Genomic DNA, 21,126 nt, shown 5'->3' on the forward strand with positions numbered 1-21,126 from the left:
TCAGCAGAGAACCTGCTCCCCTTCCTCTCTCTCTTTGACTACCTCTCTGCCTACTTGTGATCTCTGTCTGTCAAATAAAAAAAAAATAAAATAAAATCTTTAAAAAAAACCCAACTTTTTCTTGAAACACAACATACAGGTAGAAAGCTGCACACTTAAGTGCACCACGGGATGTATTTGCAGATGAAAAACACCCAAGGTGTGCCAGAGCAGGGCACAGAAGATTACCAACACCCTCAGAAGCCTGCCTGGGCTCCCTTATTCGAAGCTCTCCATCTGAGGGCAATCATATTCTGACAAGTATAGAGTAGTTTTACCCATTTCTAAACTTCTGTAGGTGGAATCCCACTGTGAGAATGTTAGCCTAACACCGTGAACAGCTGTAGGTCGTTCACGGTCATTGCAGTAGAGCACACCATCACATCAGTGTACCCCGATTTACTTATCCATTCTCCGCTGATGGGCATTTGGGGAGCTTCCAGTCAGGGCCATTATGAATAGCGTTCTATGAACATTCCAGGGCAAGTCATCTGGTGGACGCAGGGGCATATCTGCTGCGTAGATACCCAGGCCCGAAATCGTTGTGTCACGGGGTATACATCTGGTTAGCTCTCGTAAATACTGCCAGTTTTCCAAAGTGGTTCTCCGATCAAGACTCCCACAGGCAGTCTAAGGCTGTGGCTGCTTTTATCCTCACTAACATGGAGTATTTTCCTTCTTCCTGGTTTTAAAGAACTTTTGGAGGTATTATTTCTGTAGAATGAACTGCAGCCACTTACGGTGTTTGACAAGTGTATATACCCGTGAAACCACCACTCCAATCGTGAAACAGAACACGGCTGTCACCCCTAGAAGTTCCCCTGTGTCCCTCTGCAGCCTACCCTTCCCTCCACCCTTTACCCCAGGCAACCACTTCTCTACTTTGTCATTACAGACTTGTTTGTATTTTCTAGAACTTTATATACAAATGGCATCATATAAATGGAATATAGCGGAGGTGCCTGGCTGGCTTAGTCGGTAGAGCACGCGACTTAAATTTCTTGGCTGTGAGCTCAAGCCCCACATTGGGCATGGATCGTACTTTTTTTTTTAATGGAACATAGTATATACTCTTTTGTGTCTAGTTTGTTACTCAAGATGATTTTGAAATGTACATATGTTGTTGTATGTATTAGTATTTGTTCCCTTTATTAATGAACAGTCCACTTTATGGACAGTCTATATTTTGTTCTTATCCATTCACCTGCTGAAGGACTTCCGGGTTCTTTGCAGTTTGGGGGCATAATGAGTAAAGCTGCTATGAATATTCATCCGTAAGACTTCATGTGAACAAATGTTTTCATTTCTCTTGGGTAAATCCCTATGAGTAGAATGACTAGATGGTATATTTAAAAAAACTACTAAGTGGTTGTACTATTTTACAACCCTATCAACAGTGCACCAGAATTCCAGCTGTCCAACATCCTAGTCAAACTTTAGTGTAGTCTGTCTTTTTAACTATTTTAATGGTGTGGAGGGGTATTCTCATTATGACTGAAATTTGCGTTTCCCTAATGACTAATGATATTGAAAATCCTTTCATGTGCTTCTTTGCCGTTAGTACAATTTTTTTAAAGATTTTACTTATTTATTTGACAGAGGGAGATCACAAGGAGGCAGAGAGGCAGGCAGAGAGAGAGGGGGAAGCAGGCTCCCTGCTGAGCAGAGAGCCCAATGCAGGGCTCGATCCCAGGACCCTGGGATCATGACCCGAGCCGAAGGCAGAGGCTTTAACCCACTGAGCCACCCAGGCACCTCCAACTTTGTTTTTCATTGTAAAAACTGCTCTGGTGACTTTGGATTGTTTATACTTTAATACAGATTTTAAAATCAGCTCAATTTTTATAAATATCTCTGAGCATTATTTTTCTTGCTAGAAAAAGAGAATATAAATTTCCTCACTGAGTTGCTAGGAGGGTAAAAAGGGGATAATACATTAGTGTACCAAGTACAGTGGCAGATACCAGGCATTCACACAAAGTTAGCCTCCTCTCTCTCTCTCCCTCTCATGGTCTTTAAATAAACAAGATCCAATCTAGCAATGCCCTCACATTTTACTAGTGGGTCAATGGCCACAGTAAAAATATTACCACACCAAAAAGACTTTTGTAAGTAAATATTTGTATTTTCACTTGGATTCAATACTGAAATGCACTTGCCAGAGAAAGCAATTCGGCATATTTGCTACTAAACTGTTTCAGGCCACATTTTAGGAAAGCATGAAACCACAGCCAGAACAAAAATTTAAATATGTTTGGAAGTTCCATATAGTGCCCAATTACATTATTCTATAACACTAACACAAAATTCCCCTCTAGCAAGATCACAATGTTCCATTATTCATACTGCTGCCGCAGACGGAAAAAAGTATTTTTTGCTCTCGAAAACTGTTTAGAAATACATATAACAAACAAAATATGGCTACTAACTCAACAATTAACATGTACAAATTTGAGACCCAAAACCTATAAACAGCAAAAACCTTTGAAGTATTTTAGTTTATCCTAAGTGATATCACTCCATGAAATGGAGACAGATCAGTTTGCAAACACAGTCTACCAAAAGGCAGTTTTTGGTGAGCCACCAATACTTTGTGGCAACCCACATTTATCAGATGAACTGATATTTACAGAGAAACAACAATTTGCTTTCTTTTTCCATGACCTTATTCAGTGGCCTCCTTCAGTATAGTGTTTTTTTGACATGGAAATGGCCTTCACAATTAATTTCACTACACTTAACTGATTACTGGATGAATACACAAAATCTGCTGGTTAATTCTAAGGCAGGTCACCTGCTAAGTCATTTAAAGTCCTACTTTCTTAACAAGGAAGAAACAAGGCCAAACCCTTTCTTTTCATGAAAATGAACGCATGGCAAAGCAATTTCATCTCTGTTCACTGAGCTGCATATAACCAGCGACCTAGCCCAAGAGGTACCAGAAACTAATAAACTGCAAAGTGTTGACTGGGCTGCCCTCCTGCCTCTCCTATTTGTCGAGAGCAAGACCACCTCCATTTACACAGACCCTGAATCCTGAGGGTGCATATTTCAAGTTCTGTAAATAGGACCGCTGCACAGCACTGTGACATCGGTCTCCGTTCCACTTCTCTGTCCCCATCTTAGTTTTGGTTTCTTCTATCAGATCCCCTCATCTTCAGCATCAATTCACAACAACATACTAATCACTCTCTCTGCCTTCATCTCGGTTCTTCCTAACTCATTCTCCTGGTGCTACTTCAGTGATCTTTCTGGAATCAGAAATCCAACCATGTCACTCTTCACCTTCACATTCCATGGTTTTTCTTCAATGCTACCCAAAGAGTTGCCACACAACCCAGCAACCCAGCAAACCCACCCCTAGGGGCATACGTACCCAAGAGAAATGAAGACAGACCCCAACATAAAAACTTGTATATTTGGGCCCCTGGGTGGCTCAGTGAGTTAAGCCTCGGGTCAGGTCATGATCTCAGGGTCCTGGAATCAAGGTCCACATCAGGCTCCCTGCTCAGCAGGGAGCCTGCTTCCCCCCCCCCCCCGCCTGCCTCTCTGCCTACTTGTGACCTCTGTGTCAAATAAATAAATAAATAATCTTTAAAAAAAAACAACAAAAAAAACCAACTTGTATATTTGATCACAGCAGCATTTTCCTAAAAGCCAAAAGGTACAAACAACTGGGTGCCTGAGTGGCTCAGTCAGTTAAGCGTCTGCCTTTGGCTCAGGTCATGATCCCAGGGTCCTGGACTCTGCCTCCACCCCCTACCCGCTCGTGCTCTCTCTCAAAAACAAATAAAATCTTTAAAAAAAAAAGTACGAACAACCAAAATGTCCATCAACTGGTAAATGGATAAACAAAATGTGGTATATCCGTATCATAGTATTCTATGGTAGCAGAATAAATGGTATTAATACTAACAGTATTAATATAATTATCATTAATATAAACATAAGTAGTATTAAAAACTAATAAACAGCATTCTGTTTGTTAATACATGTCAATACTACCCAAAACAATCTACAAAGTCAAAGCAATCCTTATCAAAATCCCATGATAGGGGCGCCTGGGTTGCTCAGTTGGTTAAGGTTCTGACTCATGGTTTCGGCTCAGGTCACAATCTCAGCATCATAGGATCGAGTCCCGAATTGGGGGGGGGGGGGTTCGTGCTCAGCAGGGAGTCTGCCTGGAATTCTCTCTCTCCCTCTCCCTCTGCCTCTCCCCTTGCTCTCTCTCATTCTCTCTCAAATAAATGAAGTATTTGTAAATCATTTATCTGACAAGGGGTTAATAACCAGAATATAGAAGAGAACTCCTAAAACACAACAATAAACCAATTCAAAAATGGAAAAGGGACTTGAGCAGACATTTCTCCAAAGAAGATATACAAATGGCCAGTGAGCACATGTGAAGATGTTCAACACCACTAATCATTAGGGATATGCAAATCAAGACCACAACGAGATCTATGAGATACTAGCTTACACCCACTGGGATGGCTACCGGCAAAAAAAGGCAGGAAGGAAACAACTGTTGGTGAGAAATGACTGGGACACTGGTGCACTCCGGGTGGGAATGTAAAATGGTCCAGCTGCTGCGGAAAACAGCGTGGCAGATCCTCAAACTGTTAAAAATCGATTTACAATATGACCCAACAATGCCACTTCTAGGTATGTACCCAAAAAGAATCGGAAGCAAGGTCTTCAAAAGACAGGTGTGTATCCGTGTTCATAGCAGCATTACTCACAATAGCATCCATCCGTCCACAGCTGAATGAATAAGCAAAATGTGTTATACACACACATACGTACACAACGAAATCTTATTCAGATTTTAAAAGGAGGCAATTCTGATATATGCTACAACGTGGGTGAACCTTGAGGGCATTACACAAACTGAAATAAATCAGTTTCGAAAAGGCAAGGACTGTGGGACTGTACTTCCAGGAGGTACTGAAGTCAAAATCCAGAGAGAGAAAGTAGAACAGAAGTGGCCAGGGGCTGGGGGGAGGCAGGAATGGGGAGTCAGTATTAAATAGGTACAGAGTTTCGGCCTCACAAGATGAAGAGTCACGGAGAGGGGTGGCGGCGTTAACTGCAAAACACTACTAATGGACTATCATTCACCTGCACATTTTTAAATGGGTCAGATGGTAAATTCTGTTATGTGTATTTTATCACAATTAAAAAAAAAATTGGGGGAAGAAAAGGGGGAAATCCGCCATAGGGCAATCAGGCTTAAGTGTGGTCATGTATGTAAAACGGAAATGCCAGGCTCGGCAGCACACGCTAAGTGCTGGACGAATGACTGCCGCTGTCATCATTTCCAGCAGAAGCCAGAGCCTCTCGGTCCTCTGGGATGACGCCTGCACAGCTTCCAAGGCCCTGAATGCAGTCCTCTACCTGGTCCACCTACTAAATGCCTACACACTCTCCACGGTGGAGCTCCAAGGTCACCACCTTCTTTGCACATTCCTCCAGAAGGTAAGCCCCTCCAGGGTAAGGCTGCTACTGACGATCTGTGCCCCGCACCCCCCAGGCTCTCCAGAATCCCTGGCATTAAACTGGGGGAGGGGGGTTAGTATACATTAACCATTACTGTTACATATATATAAACTGGAATACTGACCATCAGGCTTCCATACAACCCGCAGCAGCAAGATGAAAGCAAATGTGGTAAATATTTTAACTTATGACTGCCAGTTTTCATTCACATGCCTGCGGCTAATATTTATCAAGTACAGGTAATGTCCTAATTGCTCTATAAAGAATATCTCATTTTATTCTTACTTGTAACAACCCCCTGAGAAAGATACTACCATTCTATAGATGAGGAAAATGAGGCACTAAGAGGAACTTCTCTCTCCCTTTCTTTCTATTCTTTCCTTCCTCCCTCCCTCCCTTCCTTTCTTATAAACTCTGTGCCCCATGTGGGGCTCAAACTCAGGACCCTGAGATCAAGAGACATACACTCTACCAACCAAGCCAGGGAAAAGAAAAGGGAAGGACTGTGAATGCCTCAGGCTTGCACTTTTCCTCTTTACCAAGAAAATGAAAGCCCTGCTTTGCTGAATATACCTACCTTGCAGGGACAGCCTTTTTCAGGAAGGCACCACAGCCTCGGACAACCCTGCCCCAACCATGACATCCCCTTCCCTTCTGGATCTCCTGGCCAATTCACAAGTTAGTAAGACTAGATATTCTGGACTCTGGCCTCTCACTGGGAGAGAAATGTGGGGAAAAGGGACACGTCCATTGTACAACTTTGTAAGTCACATTAGGTTACCCAGGACCTCCGCATGAATTCAGGAAGTACTGGGATCAGATTTTCCTCCAAGCCTCCTCCGGCAAATCTGCAACTCTGAGGCCCGGCCACTGTCACGCAGACATCGACTTGGTCATGAGGTCACAGCCGGCCAGCCGGACCTTCAGCATTCAAGAGAGAGTTACAACAAGGCTCTGAGGACAACGGCAGTGCTTCCATGACCCATGCTTGCAGGGCTTAAACATTCTCAGATCACAGGGAAGCAACTCCTGAAGTCTTATAGCTGGGGTTTTCTCATCTCCTGGAATCTTGTTTTCCCGGGGAAACAGAAAACAGATATAACCACCCATCCAATCCAGAGTAACAAGCACAAGCTGAGGGTACCAGCTCTGTCCCAGGGCTTTTAAGCTCTCTATTTTGGCAAGATATCTTGCCTTCTAGTCTCATTAACAAGAAGGTGTGATTTATTCACGTGGGTAGACACAAGACAAATTACTCGGTATGTACACGGAAAACAGCCGGTGCAGTCTGTGAACTGAGGGCAGAAAGAAAACCAGAGCATTCAATAAATCTGATAAAACCTAAAAATAAATCCATAAAATTAGCAAAAAACCATTAATGACGCATTCACATAAAAACTAACGGAACACGCCATTCATAAAATGTAATCTTCACTCCTTTTTAATTTCCTGCAATAAGGCTTTGGCACTACCACTGAAACCAACATCACCCTCTACTTGTTTAAATACAAAAGTGTTCTCTGGTTCATGTTTCTTAGCTGACTACTCCCAAACATTTCTACTACTACTTTATTATGAAGATCTACTGACAATAATTTACATCCCCAGATGAAATAAAGAGTTGGTAAAAAGCCCCCAAATTACAGGGACACACACTCAAACATGTGAACTAGCAAAAATTCACCTGAAATCTACCTGACTTGACTTTTTAACTTAAATGCTAACTCATTCAGTTAATAAACACACAGTGAGAAGCAAATACAGGCAGAGAATGTAGTCTGTAAAATTCTCAGCAATACACGTCTTTCTAACAGTAATTAGCATATGCCTTCTCTGTGCCAGGGGTTAGGCGATCAACAGTGAACAAAAATGTCTCTGGGCGTCATGAGTTCATATTCTAGCGAGGACGGACAATCGAGTAAAGAAACAAATCACCAATTTCAGATGGTGCCATGTGCTATTAAGGAAAATTAGTGATGTGATGGAGAATAAACAGGACACCTAGGAACTTATTCAACGCTAACAAATTTATTTTAAAAAATACATTAATCTCAAACTTTATGGAGGAACTAGGCAAGGCATATGAGAGGCAGGAATAAGAACACAGGCCAAAGAGAAGGGTAAAAATGTGAGGGGGACAAAGGAAAAGAAAGGCGCAGGAGCTGAAAGCAACAGATGTGTAAGGAACAATGGCCTATTGTGTCTATTACAGGGAGGCATGTGTTTTGTTTTGTTTGATTCGTGGGCTCGATACATTAGGTCAAGCCATATTAGAAACCACCTATCCTATCACACTCCTATTATACACAAAATAGTATCTTGAAACCAAAATTAACGAGGGAAATAAAACTGCTTTTCTTATGACGGTGAAGGGCAGGGAAAGGGTATTTGTGAATCAATGCAGCTCTTCCCACGGGATGAAATCACAGAATTTTCTGTTGAGACATTGCTCCAGCTTCAGAGTCAGAGATCGCGAAGAGCAGTTTTTTCTAAAGAACTACTGTCTAAGTACAAGCTTATGTGCTCTTTAATTCAGCTGTACTACATCTAGGCTAAACATGAGCAGTGAAAAGTCATTTTTCAGCAAACCAGTGGGAAAAGAACAAAAACCCTTCAGGTTTAAGGCAGCCAAACACAGAGAAGTCCTCACAAAGGGAGCTGTCCATTCACCTTGGATTCCCTTCAGTCTCTTGTCAAGCGAGAGCCTGAAATTACCAATATGTAGCTGAAAGCCTACATCTTCTACAAAACCTCCCATCTACCTTCTGGCGGGCGGCCGTTGTGAGTCTCCACCTCCATCCTGAAGGACCAGGCAGCAAGCAGCCAAGGAGGTTTGAAGGGTCGCACAACATCACTGCCGACGGGAATAGGAACCAATTTGCTCACTACAGAGTGTGCTCATCTCCACCGTCTCAAAGACTCTCAGACTAAAGGCTCCCCGAGTATCCCTTCTGTGCTTCCTCGCTCTTATGCCCTTTCTTTAAGTCCACTTCTAAAGGGACGACACCCTCCGAATCTGAACTCAGCTTCTCCCACAAAATTAAAACTCCCTACTCAGCTTCATTATCATTCTCAAACAACTCAATCATGTAAGTAGAAAAGTGACCAAAATCATGATCGCTGTTCTCATTGGTCTTTCTCCTGCCATCCACCATGATCAGTTTCTAGTCCTTCCTTACTTCGTGTAAACGAGGTGTTTTATGTCCAAGTTCCCATCAGCGGATCACCCCTTAACCACATTCTAACCTTGAAGTCTTCTTTGTAAGAAACGGAATGAGGCGAAGTTAACCAGTTGGAGAGAAAGACGAAGAAAATAGCATTTACTGAGTTCCTACTATGAACTTGGCACTGTTCTAGCCTAGGAGGTGGGAATTTCTATCTCCATTTTATAAATGGGGAACAAAGTTGAACGTTTCTTCAATACACCCATTCCTCTCTGGTCTAACAGAGCAGACTTTCACCACTTCAAATCCACAGCACCGCTGGCCTCCTCAACTCCTGACCTGTTCTGTATAAAACACTGCCAGAACAATCATACCAAAATTCCATTTATATCACACCAATTCCCTGTTGAGGGAAGTGAAATGCCTTCTGCTTCTCTATTTGCCCAGACTGGCCCAGAATTCAGTAAGTATTTGTTGCTGAAAACCATCCCATGATTCCCCACCAGCTTAGAGCTAATGAGCCTGAGAAGCAAAAAGTAAGAGGTGTTTAGGGCAGCCGTGTTGAATCCGCACCACGCATGTGAAAAAGCCAAAAGCAACTCAGGAGCCGTTAAGATAAAGTGGAATTTCTCTAAGACATTTCACAATTCTGACTCCACCCAAACCAGCCTTCCTCATGCAGCAGGAGTACTGGATTTAGAATGCCTGGGTTCTAACCCCCGCTCCTCCATGGCTAGCTTTTTAACCTCTCCATGCTTCAATCTCCTGCTCTACAAGAGTTCAACTGGGCTGGGCCTCTGTTCCAGTTTTCCCACGCTCCCTGACTATCCAAGTCCAAGTCATTCTCCAAAGGTCCGATGAAAGCCCATTTTCCTTGCAAACTCTCACTGGATGACCTCAGCCCGTCACCACACTGACTGGGTTCATAACAGCTCTACAACACAAGGAGGCTGAATCGCTCATTTCAAGTCTTATCGGTAATCATGTATCACTGTGCCTCACCGAATTATTTCCCCTGTGTACACCCTTCCCCCACCAATGTCCCACTCACAAATGACAGCCATGTTGCTCACTCCCTCAGGTGATCCTCAGTGACACAATATTAATATCAACAATTATTATGATCACATTTGCTGCCTATGTAAGGGCCAGGCACTGCGCTCAGTTTCCTGTGTATTTTACTATCCTTCAATCTTCCTAATTCTTTTAGTTAATCTTTTTATCCCCATTTCATAGTGCAGAAGAGAGCCGACCCAAAGTCACAAAGCTAGTGGGGATGGGGACCAGGGTGAAGAGCCAGAGGGATGATGTCAAACTGAGCGGTCTGCCTCCCCCTCGGACCTACTGCCATCGTGTTGCTTAGTACTTAGCGTGGTCATTTAGGAGCCACATGTTAAATCTCTCCTAAACGTGAACTGTTCACAATAGCAAAAACTTGGCTCACTTACAGACTAACCCATTCTTAATAAGTGATTCATACCCAAGCCTTTACTTAAACAAACTTGTAATCCTAACAACTCTGTGAGATAATAATTGCTGTTGTCAATTTACAAATGAGGAAACAGGGACAGAGGGGCTCAACAACTTGCCCCCAATCACACAGCTGGTAAGTGAATTCAAGGGTGAAGCGACAGCTGTGCTCAAGTACGTACTCCTCTTACTAACTCCCTCTCGACAATTTTTATTAAGCACAAGCAAACCCAGAAAGGGTCTGGGGATACAGCAGTGACTACACGAGAACTCATCTCTGCTCTCACCGCGCTTTCAATCTTCGTTCTTTTCCAACACCGTCATTCAATGGACACAATCCTAAATCCTCTTAAATACTCAAGCTTTCCATAAAAAAACATCAAATTTGGTAAGAATTAGTATCAAAGAAAAAGCATGGGACTCGAAAACAGAAAACCTGAGTTAAACATCCAACTTTGCCATTTCTGAGCAACTTTGTCACTTCCTGGACCCTGGACAAATCCGTTCACTGACTCTCTATTTCACGACCTGTATGAGATAAATGTACTGAGTTGCACACCTACCACAGTGTCTGGCACTTAGTATACGCTCCATAAGTGAACTCCCATCCTTCCCCTCCCCTCCATCCAGTGACTTCATAATCCGTGTCGTCACTGAGCACGTGTTAAAAGGCTCCGCGGGAGCCTTTTAATTGCCCTGGGAAGTAGGGGACTGGACACCCGGGACCAAAAAAGTGTCCAGTCCCCTACTTCCCAGGGCAATTCTCCTTCCAGATCACTAGGTCTCCAATTTCAGGCCGCAGACTACTCTGCTGCCAATAAACCGGGTTACGACTCCGGAATGACAGCGACGCTCGTTAGGGCCTGGCAGTGTCTATAAAACGCTCCCATGACCTTCTTTAGAAGGCACTTGTTTCAGCTGGCGAGCACTGTGACCCCTGACCGGGCTCCACGCCCCGTGCTGGAAATGTGGCACCGGGGAGGAGAATGTCCAGCCTCTGGCACGAGGTTGTGCCCTGCAGACCGCTTTCCACTCGAGGAGGTCTGCACCTCTCCGGCCACCTGCCAGCCCGACTGCCCCCCACCCCTCGCCCCCGGAGCTGCGACTCCTCCCCTCCCACCTCCCGCGGAGGACCAGGCTCCTCCCGCCCAGCTCGGTCAGATCGCCCCGGCCCGAGGGGCTGGATCAGACCGGTCGGCCTGACCTCCCCCGGAGCTTCCCTTCCGCCGGCCTGGTCAGCGGGACCTGAAGCCGGCCGCTCGGCTCCCGGCGGGGCCTGCCAGGGGCGAGAGGCCCCTTACCTATCTTCACCACCGTGTCCGCCATGCACCGGTCCCACTTCCTGCCGAGCTCTGAATCCGACATGTTCCCCACCCGCAGCTCCCGCTTTCCTTAAGGTCGGGCCCCGCGCTCCAACTGCAGGCAAGTCTCGCGAGAGCCGGCCACGGGTCCCAGGCCCGGAAGGCCGGCGCCGGCCTGACAAATATCGCGAGATGGTCTGAATGCTTCCGCCCTTTCCGGTTTGTGGTTTTTTCCCTTCAGTTGGTTGTCAGGGTGACGGGTTGCCTGGAGGCCGGAGGTGACCCTGACCTTGGAGCCGCGCCTACCTAAGGGCTGCGAGGCTGACAGGCTTCCCGCGCGGCGTCTAGAGCTCTGTCGGGAAGGCCCTTCCTCCGCACCAGCGCCCGGCGTTGGCCCTGAAAAGTCCCAGGGAAAGTGAGGGCACAGCGTTGGTTTATTCATTGATGTACTCACTGGACTGTTTCTACTCCCTCGTTCACTCGTTCATTGCAGTGGGACTCCCGCCTGCGTCACGACCTGGGAAACTGCTCTGACAAAGGTCACCTAGGCCAGACAAAGGTCACCAGGGATGCTTTGGAACCTCTACACAGCGCTGGGCACAACTGCGCCCTCCTTCCTGGTCCTCCTTGTCTCCGCCTTCTCTTTATTCATCCGACCTCCAGGACACAGACTTTCCTAGTTCTGCTCCCGACTCTAATCTTTAGGTGTCCTCCCCGGGTTGCTTTTTCTCCGCCAGCTGCTTAAAGGGTGTGGGTTCCAAGGAGTCCATCCATCCCCCTTTCCCTCTACATACTCTCCCTGAGTGATGGCAACCACTTTCAAATTCTGTCTCCTGCTCAAACGTCTAGCCCAACCCTCGTGTTTATAATCCAACCTCCTTGCTGGTGGCTTGATTTTAGCCCTCCTTCCCCGTTTGCCTCCCCCATGCTACCAACAAACACAAATTTGACCATATTAATCCTGATTAGAAGCTGTCAGTGAGGGGCGCCTGGGTGGCTCAGTGGGTTAAAGCCTCTGCCTTCGGCTCAGGTCATGGTCTCAGGGTTCTGGGATTGAGCCCCACATCGGGCTCTCTGTTCGGCGGGGAGCCAGCTTCCCTCTCTCTGCCTGCCTCTCTGCTTGTTTGTGATCTCTCTCTGTCAAATAAAATCTTTAAAAAAAAAAAAGAAGAAGCTGTCAATGACATTCCATATATATCCAAGACTCAAAAAAGAGTTCATTCTTGGAAGCCTACTCTAATAGATCTTAGAGGCCCCCTTCATCCACTAATAGAGTGTAGAGATCCCTCTATCTTCTTATTGTTCAAGTAGCTTGGGTACCCCATAGAATTCTCCACATTCTATTAGAACACCTCTTTACAGATGATTGTATCTGCCAGTAAAACTAGAAGCTCATTCCCCTTCGTCCGTGCACTCCCTGTTCAGAGTGCAATGCCTTGGACAGTAGGATGAATCTTCTATGAAGTGCTTGTTGAACTGAACTGAATTCACCCACCCATTAATTTATTCATTTATTCTCGGCAACTTTAAGAATAGAACAGCCAGACCAGTTCTCGCCGTGACAGAGCCGCTTCCTTCAGGAAGGCTTCCTTCTATGACCACCCTTCTTCTAGCTCTCATCTGAGCTACATTATCAGATTATATTCTAATTCTTTGTGTATCTCTTGGATGTGACTGGGAGCTCTGTGAGAATGAGGTATGTGCCATTTTTATATCCTGAATGACGAGCAGAGAGCCCGGTATATATTAGATTCTCAATAAATGCTTTTTTGAATGGATGTTAGAATGGGTGAATGAATAAATAATGATTGATTGGATGAATTAGAGAGAAAAATTCTCTCAGAGCACCTGACTGGCTCTGTCAGTAAAGCCTGAGCCTCTTGATCTCAGGGTCATGAGTTCAAGACCCATGTTGGGTGTGGAGCCAACTTAAAAAAAACAAAACAAAACCAAAAAGCACTGTTTCTAGGGGTATTGTATAGTATAGCATTTGTGTTGAAAAAGGAAAAAAACTAACTTCATTAAATACCTATGATGTGTCGCAAATAGCACCAGGCATCTCATATAATTCCATTTATCCTCACAACAGATTAAAATTAGTATCTTCACTTTCACAAATTTGGAAACTGAGTCTCAGAGAAGTCGTATGGAAGATGCACAAGGCTCTGCATTGTGTAGAATTAGAAACTTGACAGAGGCATTTTTATTGGATTCGAGAGAGTTGTAAACTTTTGTAGAAGGCAGAGAGCAACTTACAAAAGCAATCAGAGGCAGATGGTATAGAATGAATTCTGGAGTCAGGCTGTCTGGGTTTAGATCCCAGCTTTGTCATTTCCTAGGCTTGTATCTATTTTTCTCTCTCTCTGTTCCTTTCCCAACATAATGTTTTGTTCACTGCTATATCTCCACTGCTACAACATTAGGTGACACATAATATTTGCTTGATAAATACGTGTTGGTTGAATAAAAGAAATGAAAACTCTGTGGAGTTTTCATGGCTCTTGGAGAACAAAGACCAATATAAGTGTGAAGCATAGACATTAAAAAAACAGCAATACTTTCATTGTAAACTTAGTAAACATTTGAAATGTTTAGAAATAGATTTCCCAGTGCTGGAGAAGGGATTTACAAACGTGGAGTGGGGGAACCCTTACAAGAACTCTTTGCTTTTGGATTGGAATTGAATGTATTCTTATGAACTCATGGTATTTAATATAATAGAGGTAAATGCAAATATATGCCTGCATATTTCCTGATCCTGTGTGGGAAAAGGTCTGAAACAATGACACCAGGCACCTGGGGGCTCAGTTGGTTAAGTGTCCAACTCTTGATCTCAGCCCAGGTCTTGATCTCAGGGTTGTGAGCTCAAGCCCAATGTTGGGCTCCACACTGGGCATGGAACCCACTTAAAAATGAAAGAAAGAAAAAGGAAGGAAGGAAAGAAAGAAAGAGAGAGAGAGAGAGAAATGAAGGAAGGAATGGAGAAAGAGAAGAAAAGAAAACAAAACAGAACAAAAGAAAACAAAAGAAGAAAGAAAAACAATGACCCATCAGTAGCAATAAGCAAGCCTGGCTCTTGGCTTCTAAATACAAGGACTCCTTAAGAACATGACAGAGACTCTGGGGCCGAAGCAGGGAAAATACAAGATGAATGTCTTCTTGTGTCACAAACACAGAGTAAGGAAGTCTTCAAAGGTTAACAATGTCATGTCAAAATGTTTGCATAGCTCCAAACGGCCTGAAGTAGCGCTTGGTTCCTAATTGGATCTCTTTGTGTAAGTCACTGTTACTATGGCTGGGACTTCTCCCAACTGTATGGAACAAGTTTCACAAAGATGAAGTTTGCACTTCAAGTGGGTAAAGACAGAGTCCTGTAATAAAGCAATTTCACAGCAAGCGAGCTGGCATCTTTTCACACTGAACAGAAGAAAAATGAAAGAGTGAAAACTGTCACTTAAGGAGTCAAGATGTCACCCTCAACCGGCTACTCAGTTAAACATAAGCTCTTTGTTTAGTTTACTAGGCTGTAAATCCAGCTTCATTAACAACGCAGATTAGAATATTTTATAGCACAGCACCTGCACAAATAAAGGTCTTTTAGATTCCAGGAGGTTTGGTGTTTGGTTTTTTTTTCTTCCATTTCCCTTCAATTAAAAGTGAATTCCTTTCTTAAAAGGAGATACACATTTTTTTGCTTCATATCTCCTTTCCCCCAGAGGGTCTTAGATGGTTTCACCTCTTGAGCTGTGTATCCAGAGTTGAACAGCTACTAAGTAGCTTCTTTGTCTGGTTCTAAAGCCCACGTGCTCGTCTCCCACACTTTACACGTGTATGTGTTAACAAGAGTACAGAAAAGTGCTAAAAGTCTAAGTACAGTGTAACAAATAAATTGGTGTAAAATGAAAATAGCTAGCATCTCGGAAGCCCAAGCCTAGGTGAGTCTTTTGCCCAATTACATCCTTTCCTTCGCTGCAAGTATAACCACTATCCTAATTTCATGTGACTCATTTCCTTGCCTTTCTTTAAGCGTTGTTGCCTGAGCACATATCCTTAAATAATATGGTTTAATTTTGCTGCTTTCAAACTTTATATAAATGGAATCGTACAGTCTCTATTTGTGGTATTTGGCTTCTTTTGTTCATTATTATGCTTTACGATTCACCTGTGTTGGGTGTATAATTTGTCCTGGTTTCATTGCTATACAGTACGCCATTATATTCTATCCATAGTGTGTTTACTTATTCTACTGTTCGCGGATATTTGAGTTGTTTCCATTTGGGGCTTATTATCCACAAGGCTTCTCATTCTTGTACATGTATTCTGATGCACACTGGCATACATTTTTATAGCATCTGTAACTAAGGAGGACAATAGGAATGCTCATCTTCAACTTTACTAGATACTGACAACTTATCCTAAAGTGATTATACCAGTTTACATCCTCACCAGCAGTGTACGACCATGCCTGTTATTCCCCATCCTCCCCAACAGTTGATTTTTATTTTTATTTTTATTTTTAAAAAATATTTTATTTATTTGACAGACAGAGACCACAAGTAGGCAGAGAGGCAGGCAGAGAGAGAGGAAGGGAAGCAGGCTCCCCACTGAGCAGAGAGCCTGATGTGGGGCCCGATCCCAGGACCCTGGGATCATGACCTGAGCCGAAGGCAGAGGCTTTAACCCACTGAGCCACCCAGGTGCCCCCCAACAGTCGATTTTTAATTACACTCTAAAATTGTTGCCAATCTGATCGGTGTGTCATGGCATCTCATTAAGATAACCCTCACTTCTCATGTGTTTCTACTACTCGATCGTATGTTCTGAATCCATAATATGGCAGGAGTAGGAGATTCAAGTGGAATGAAAGTGTCCCTGAAAAAGAAGATGATGAAGACACTGCAAAATTAATGCTTTACAAAAAAGCAGGTATACTGGGTTGAATAGTACCCCCCCAATTCACATCTTTCCTGGAACCTCAGAATGTGAACTTACTTAGAAATAGGGTCATGGCAGATGGTATTAAGATTAAATCATACTGAAATAAGGGGAACCCTAAATCCAAAATGACTGGTGTCCTTATAAGAGGAGAAGAAACACAGAGGCAGGCAGATGCAGGGTGAGATGGCTGGGGGATGATGATGGCAGAGATTAGAGATACGTGGCAACAAGCCAAGGGAAGCCAAGTTCTCCCGGCGATCACCAGAAACTAGGAGAGAGGCGTGAAACACATTCTCCCTCTGAGCCTCCACGAAGAAACCCACCCTGCAGACACCTCGATTTTGGCCATCTAGCCTCCAGCACTGAGAATAACATGCTGTTACTTTAAGCCACCCAGGCTGCACAGTACTGTGGACATAACGCAGGCAGTGTCTCCCACTGTTTCTAATGCCAGTGTATAAAACTCTCCACGTCCGCCTTTGGATATACCCCGTGTTTCCTGCTGGGACCCTGGTTGCTAAACCCACAACAGATCCCCGCTCTGCCCCTGTTCTCTATCTGCCCACCACCCTCTTGGTTTCCTTCCTAGTGCATATCAAAAATCGCAAATCACAAATCTGTTTATTTATTCCTCTCCTGTCCTCCCCACCCCCTCCCCTGTCCTGTTTCTCCCGCCAGAGCTCAAGTTTCATGGAAGCAGGGACTTCGTAGGTCTCACTGTCATTACACCCCTAGTGCTTCACATAGTGTCTGATAACATGGAAGGCATTTAATATTTCTTGGAAGAATGAATGAGAAGCAGGAATGAGGTTGGTTTTTGTTTTTTGGAGGCTGGAGGCCAGGGTGGGACTTAAGCTTAAGAGTAACAACCCAAGCAGACTTGAGTGTAGCTCTGTGGTCAGTATGTGTTGAATTGACCTCAGAGAGAGTTTGAGTCTATGGGAATGCTTGGAAAGACACACTGGTGGGTGCATTTACCTGCATTTGAAGCTACATTGAAGGGGCATGGAAACAGATTTGTGAGAGAGCGTGGGTTTGAGACAAATGCACTGTAATCATTATAATTGAGTGTTGATATTTCAAAGGCCAACCAAAGCCATGTATTTGTCCATAGGACAGCTCCCCGGGCCAACCAAATGTCATGTCAGCTTTGATTTTTTGCCTGGATTGTATGAACTCGGCCATAATGAGATTACCGGCTATCCCTTGCCTGTTCTGTTTTGTTAACAAAAAATTGGGGGAGTTCTTATCAATGCAACTCGTTTGGTAGGGAAAATATTTCTGAATATGGGATCCAAAGATGGGAAAAGGCATTCTTGGCAGAAAATAGGTTGGGTAAGCTCTTTTTTATTTCTCTCCTGTCTCACAGCCAAATAGGTGGGCATCTCAACCCACTGGCACTTAGGTCTTTCTGGTTTGCAAGTTACACCTTTATGGGAATAAGTTAGTGTACCTGCTGGGGGAAACAGTATGGAAGTTCCTCAAAAAATTGGGTGCCTGGGTGGCTCAGTTGGTTGGGCGACTACCTTCGGCTCAGGTCATGATCCCAGGATGTGTCCCGCATTGGGATCCCAGCTCCATGGGGAGTTTGCTTCTCCCTCTGACCTTCTCCCCTCTCATGCTCTCTCTCACGCTCTCTCTCTCAAGTAAATAAATAAAATATTTTTTAAAAATTAAAGATGGAATTACCATATGATCCAGTAATTTCACTACTGGGTCTTTACCCAGAGATCATGAAAACACTAATTGGAAAAGATACATACACCATTATGTGTATTGCAGCATCAGTTACAATAGCCAAGACTGGCACCAGCCCAAATGTCCCATCCATAGATGAACGGATAAAGAAGATGCGGTGTCCATATACTATGGAATATTACTCAGCTATAAAAAAGAACGCGACCTTGTCATTTGCAGCAATGTAGATGGAACTAGTGGGTGTTCCACTAAGTGAAATAAGTCGGAGAAAGACAAACACCATATGATTTCATTTATGTGTGGAACCGAGAAAAACCAAAACAAATGAACAAATGAACGAAAAAGCAGAAACAGACCCCAAAACACAGAGAACAAATGGGTGGTTGCCAGAAGGGGCGATGGGCAGGGTAGGAGATGCAGATTTCCCGTTATGCAATGAGTAAATCCCTGGGATAAAAACAAAACAAAACAACACAACAACAACAACAACAACAACAAACCACACAGCATAGGGAATGCGGTCAGTGCTATTATAATAGCATTGTGTGGTGACAGATGACAGGTACCCTCACCGGGACCGTAGAGCATGAGGTGTAGACTTGTCAAATCACTATGTCGTACACCTGAAACTAATGTCACATTGTGTGTCAACTATACTTTGATTTAATAGAAATCTAAATCAATAAATACATAAACAAGAAAAAGTAAAGTTATACCTTTATGTGGAAGGTTGGTGGATGGGTTTCAGAGGATCTTTCCAGAAATCCTCGCAACTTTACGTACGAGTGCCCATCTTTTCTCTTGCAGTCCATAGTTTGCCTCCTATTCTCAAAGGGACCCATGATCCAAAGAAGGTTAACCATTGACCCGGATCCAGATACAGGCCTTGGGGAGGAGTGCAGTCCCTCCAGCAGAGGGCAGTGGCGCCCACGGTCGCTGACCTCTTCGACCTCGCAACACGGGCATCCAGAGAGCCCAGGGATGGAGTCGGGGAGGCCTGACCCGAGAGCACAAGAAGAGAACACCAAGATTCCCCTGTTCTTCCTGTTGGGTTGGTTTTGAAATCCCATTTCCAATCCCCCAGTTGCCACCTCATGGGATGTGAAAGCTCTCCAGCACTGGCTCTGGGAAGACTACTTTCTCCTCTCAACTTCCTGAAAGGGCCTGGAAAATTCATCCCAGGAACATGTATTTTTCTCAGCTTTGTTGCTCCTTTCCCAATGCTGGTTTCTCTTGCTTCCTCCGTGGATATGTTCAGACCCCCAGAGCAAACTCTGACTCAGAGATCCCAGTGTTAAGACAATCTTCATTGGAAACTCAAGTGAACTGACTTGGATTCCCCCTGGAGGCCTTTGTCTATAGAATAAACATCTCTCTCCCTTACTTAGCATTCAAAGCCTTTTGAAAAGGTTCCACTCCACCTTCAATTCTTCCTTTTCATGGGACTTTCTCCCACGCCTAACATCTCTTTGTTGGCCAAACTATCCTTGCAATTGCTTTGGGCTTCCCAACAACTTCCTGAAGGGATCATTTCTTCCCTCCTGTTTTCCTGTCTTTCCCATCCTTCAGCCCCATCCTCCGTGGAGCCGTCTCCAGCTGAGAAGCAGTGGAACACAAGGTTAAGGACTCTGAAGGAACGAGGAAGCAAGCCACGCAGATATTGGGGAGAGAGTCCTCTAGACAGAGAAGGGCAAGTACAAAGGCCCTGGGGTAGGACTCTGCTTGAGCCTACGAAGGCACTGTGTGGCTGGAACAGAGTGTGCAAACAGGAGGGGTGGTAGAAGCAGAGGGTATAGAACTTTGCGGGTTATCACAAAGCCTGGTTTTACTCTGAGTGAGATGGAAAGACATTAGAGGCCTGAGGGGAGGAATGACCATCTCACTTGTGTTTGGAAAGCATGGCTCTGAGGGTTTTGCTGAGAACAGAATGTGGAGGCAAGGGCAGAAGCCAAGAGCCGACAGAAAGACCCTTGCAATCATCTAAGAATGATGGGAAAGGAGGCAGTGAGAAGAGGTCTGCTGCCAGATATATGAAGGTAGAGCTGATAGGATTTGTTGATGGATGGGATGTAGGTTTGAGGGGAAAAAAAAGAGTTTTAAGTTTTAAGATTTGGGGTGTGAGCAAACAGAAAGGTAGGAGTTGAATCGAGACAGAAGAAAACAGGAGATGAATGCCTGGGTGGCTCAGTCTGTTAAACGTCTGCCTTCGGCTCGGGTCATGATCCCAGGTTTGGGAGATAGAGTCCCACATTCAACTCCCTCCCTGCTCAGCAGGGAGCCTGCTTCTCCCTCTATCTCTCTACTCCTTCCCCCTGCTTGTTCTTTTGTGTTTTCTCTCTCTCTCTCTCCCTGACAAATAAATCTTTTAAAAAAGAAAGAAAGAAAGAAAACAGGAGAAAGGAGTTTGTGTGCGGCAACAGAGGAAGGAATTCAGTTCTGGCTAGCTTAAGCTTGGGGCTCCCTAGGAGACCCACTTACGTGGCTGCCCCATATTTCCCCAACCCCATCCTCCCACCCGCTCTTGACCGTGCCCTCAAAGAAGGACCTGGCCACCACAGCAAATGGCCTCCTGCTAAGCCCGGCTGCCTCAGTCTCTCCTGGCATGAGCTCTCTCCTGCCTGCTGCACCAGGACCCGCACCAGCTCCCCCCACACACGACCCGCATGTCCCGACACTGAGGCTCTGGCCCCTCCAAACACATCTGAGCCCAGATTAAGTTCTAAACCAGAGCTGGGAGCGCTGGCCTCCTAAGGAGTCCAAAAAGGCTAGGGAGCACAACCCCGAACTTCAGGGCTCGACTCTGATCATTGAGAGACAAGAGAAAAGAAGGAGCCAACGGACGAATTCTACTTCCTTCCGCAGGCCAGAAATAAACCTCCTCCTTTCAGAGAGGCAGCACGGAGGTGCTGTGGTCCCTCCCAACACCACTCCTCCATCCCCAGCCTCTCTCTGGAGATGTGCCCATGCGACGGAGCTGCTCGCTGGGTTCTCTTGGGAACACAGGGCTAGCTAGATGA

The 21,126-nt window shown here is 44.7% G+C and overlaps 1 protein-coding gene across 1 annotated transcript in view; it reads right to left on the reverse strand.

Moving 5' to 3' along the window:
* The window catches only part of MICOS10 (mitochondrial contact site and cristae organizing system subunit 10), a 28,949-nt gene extending 17,271 nt beyond the window's left edge, over window positions 1-11,678 (reverse strand). The window contains exon 1 of the mRNA XM_080802145.1: window positions 11,474-11,678. Within this exon, the coding sequence (XP_080658271.1) occupies window positions 11,474-11,537 (64 nt within the window). The 5' untranslated portion in view covers window positions 11,538-11,678. The remainder of the gene's footprint in view (window positions 1-11,473) is intronic.
* Between the last annotated feature and the right edge of the window lie 9,448 nt (window positions 11,679-21,126).

Source organism: Martes martes (genome assembly GCF_963455335.1).
Source record: "Martes martes genome assembly, chromosome: 4".
In the NCBI taxonomy this organism is placed as follows: domain Eukaryota; kingdom Metazoa; phylum Chordata; class Mammalia; order Carnivora; family Mustelidae; genus Martes; species Martes martes.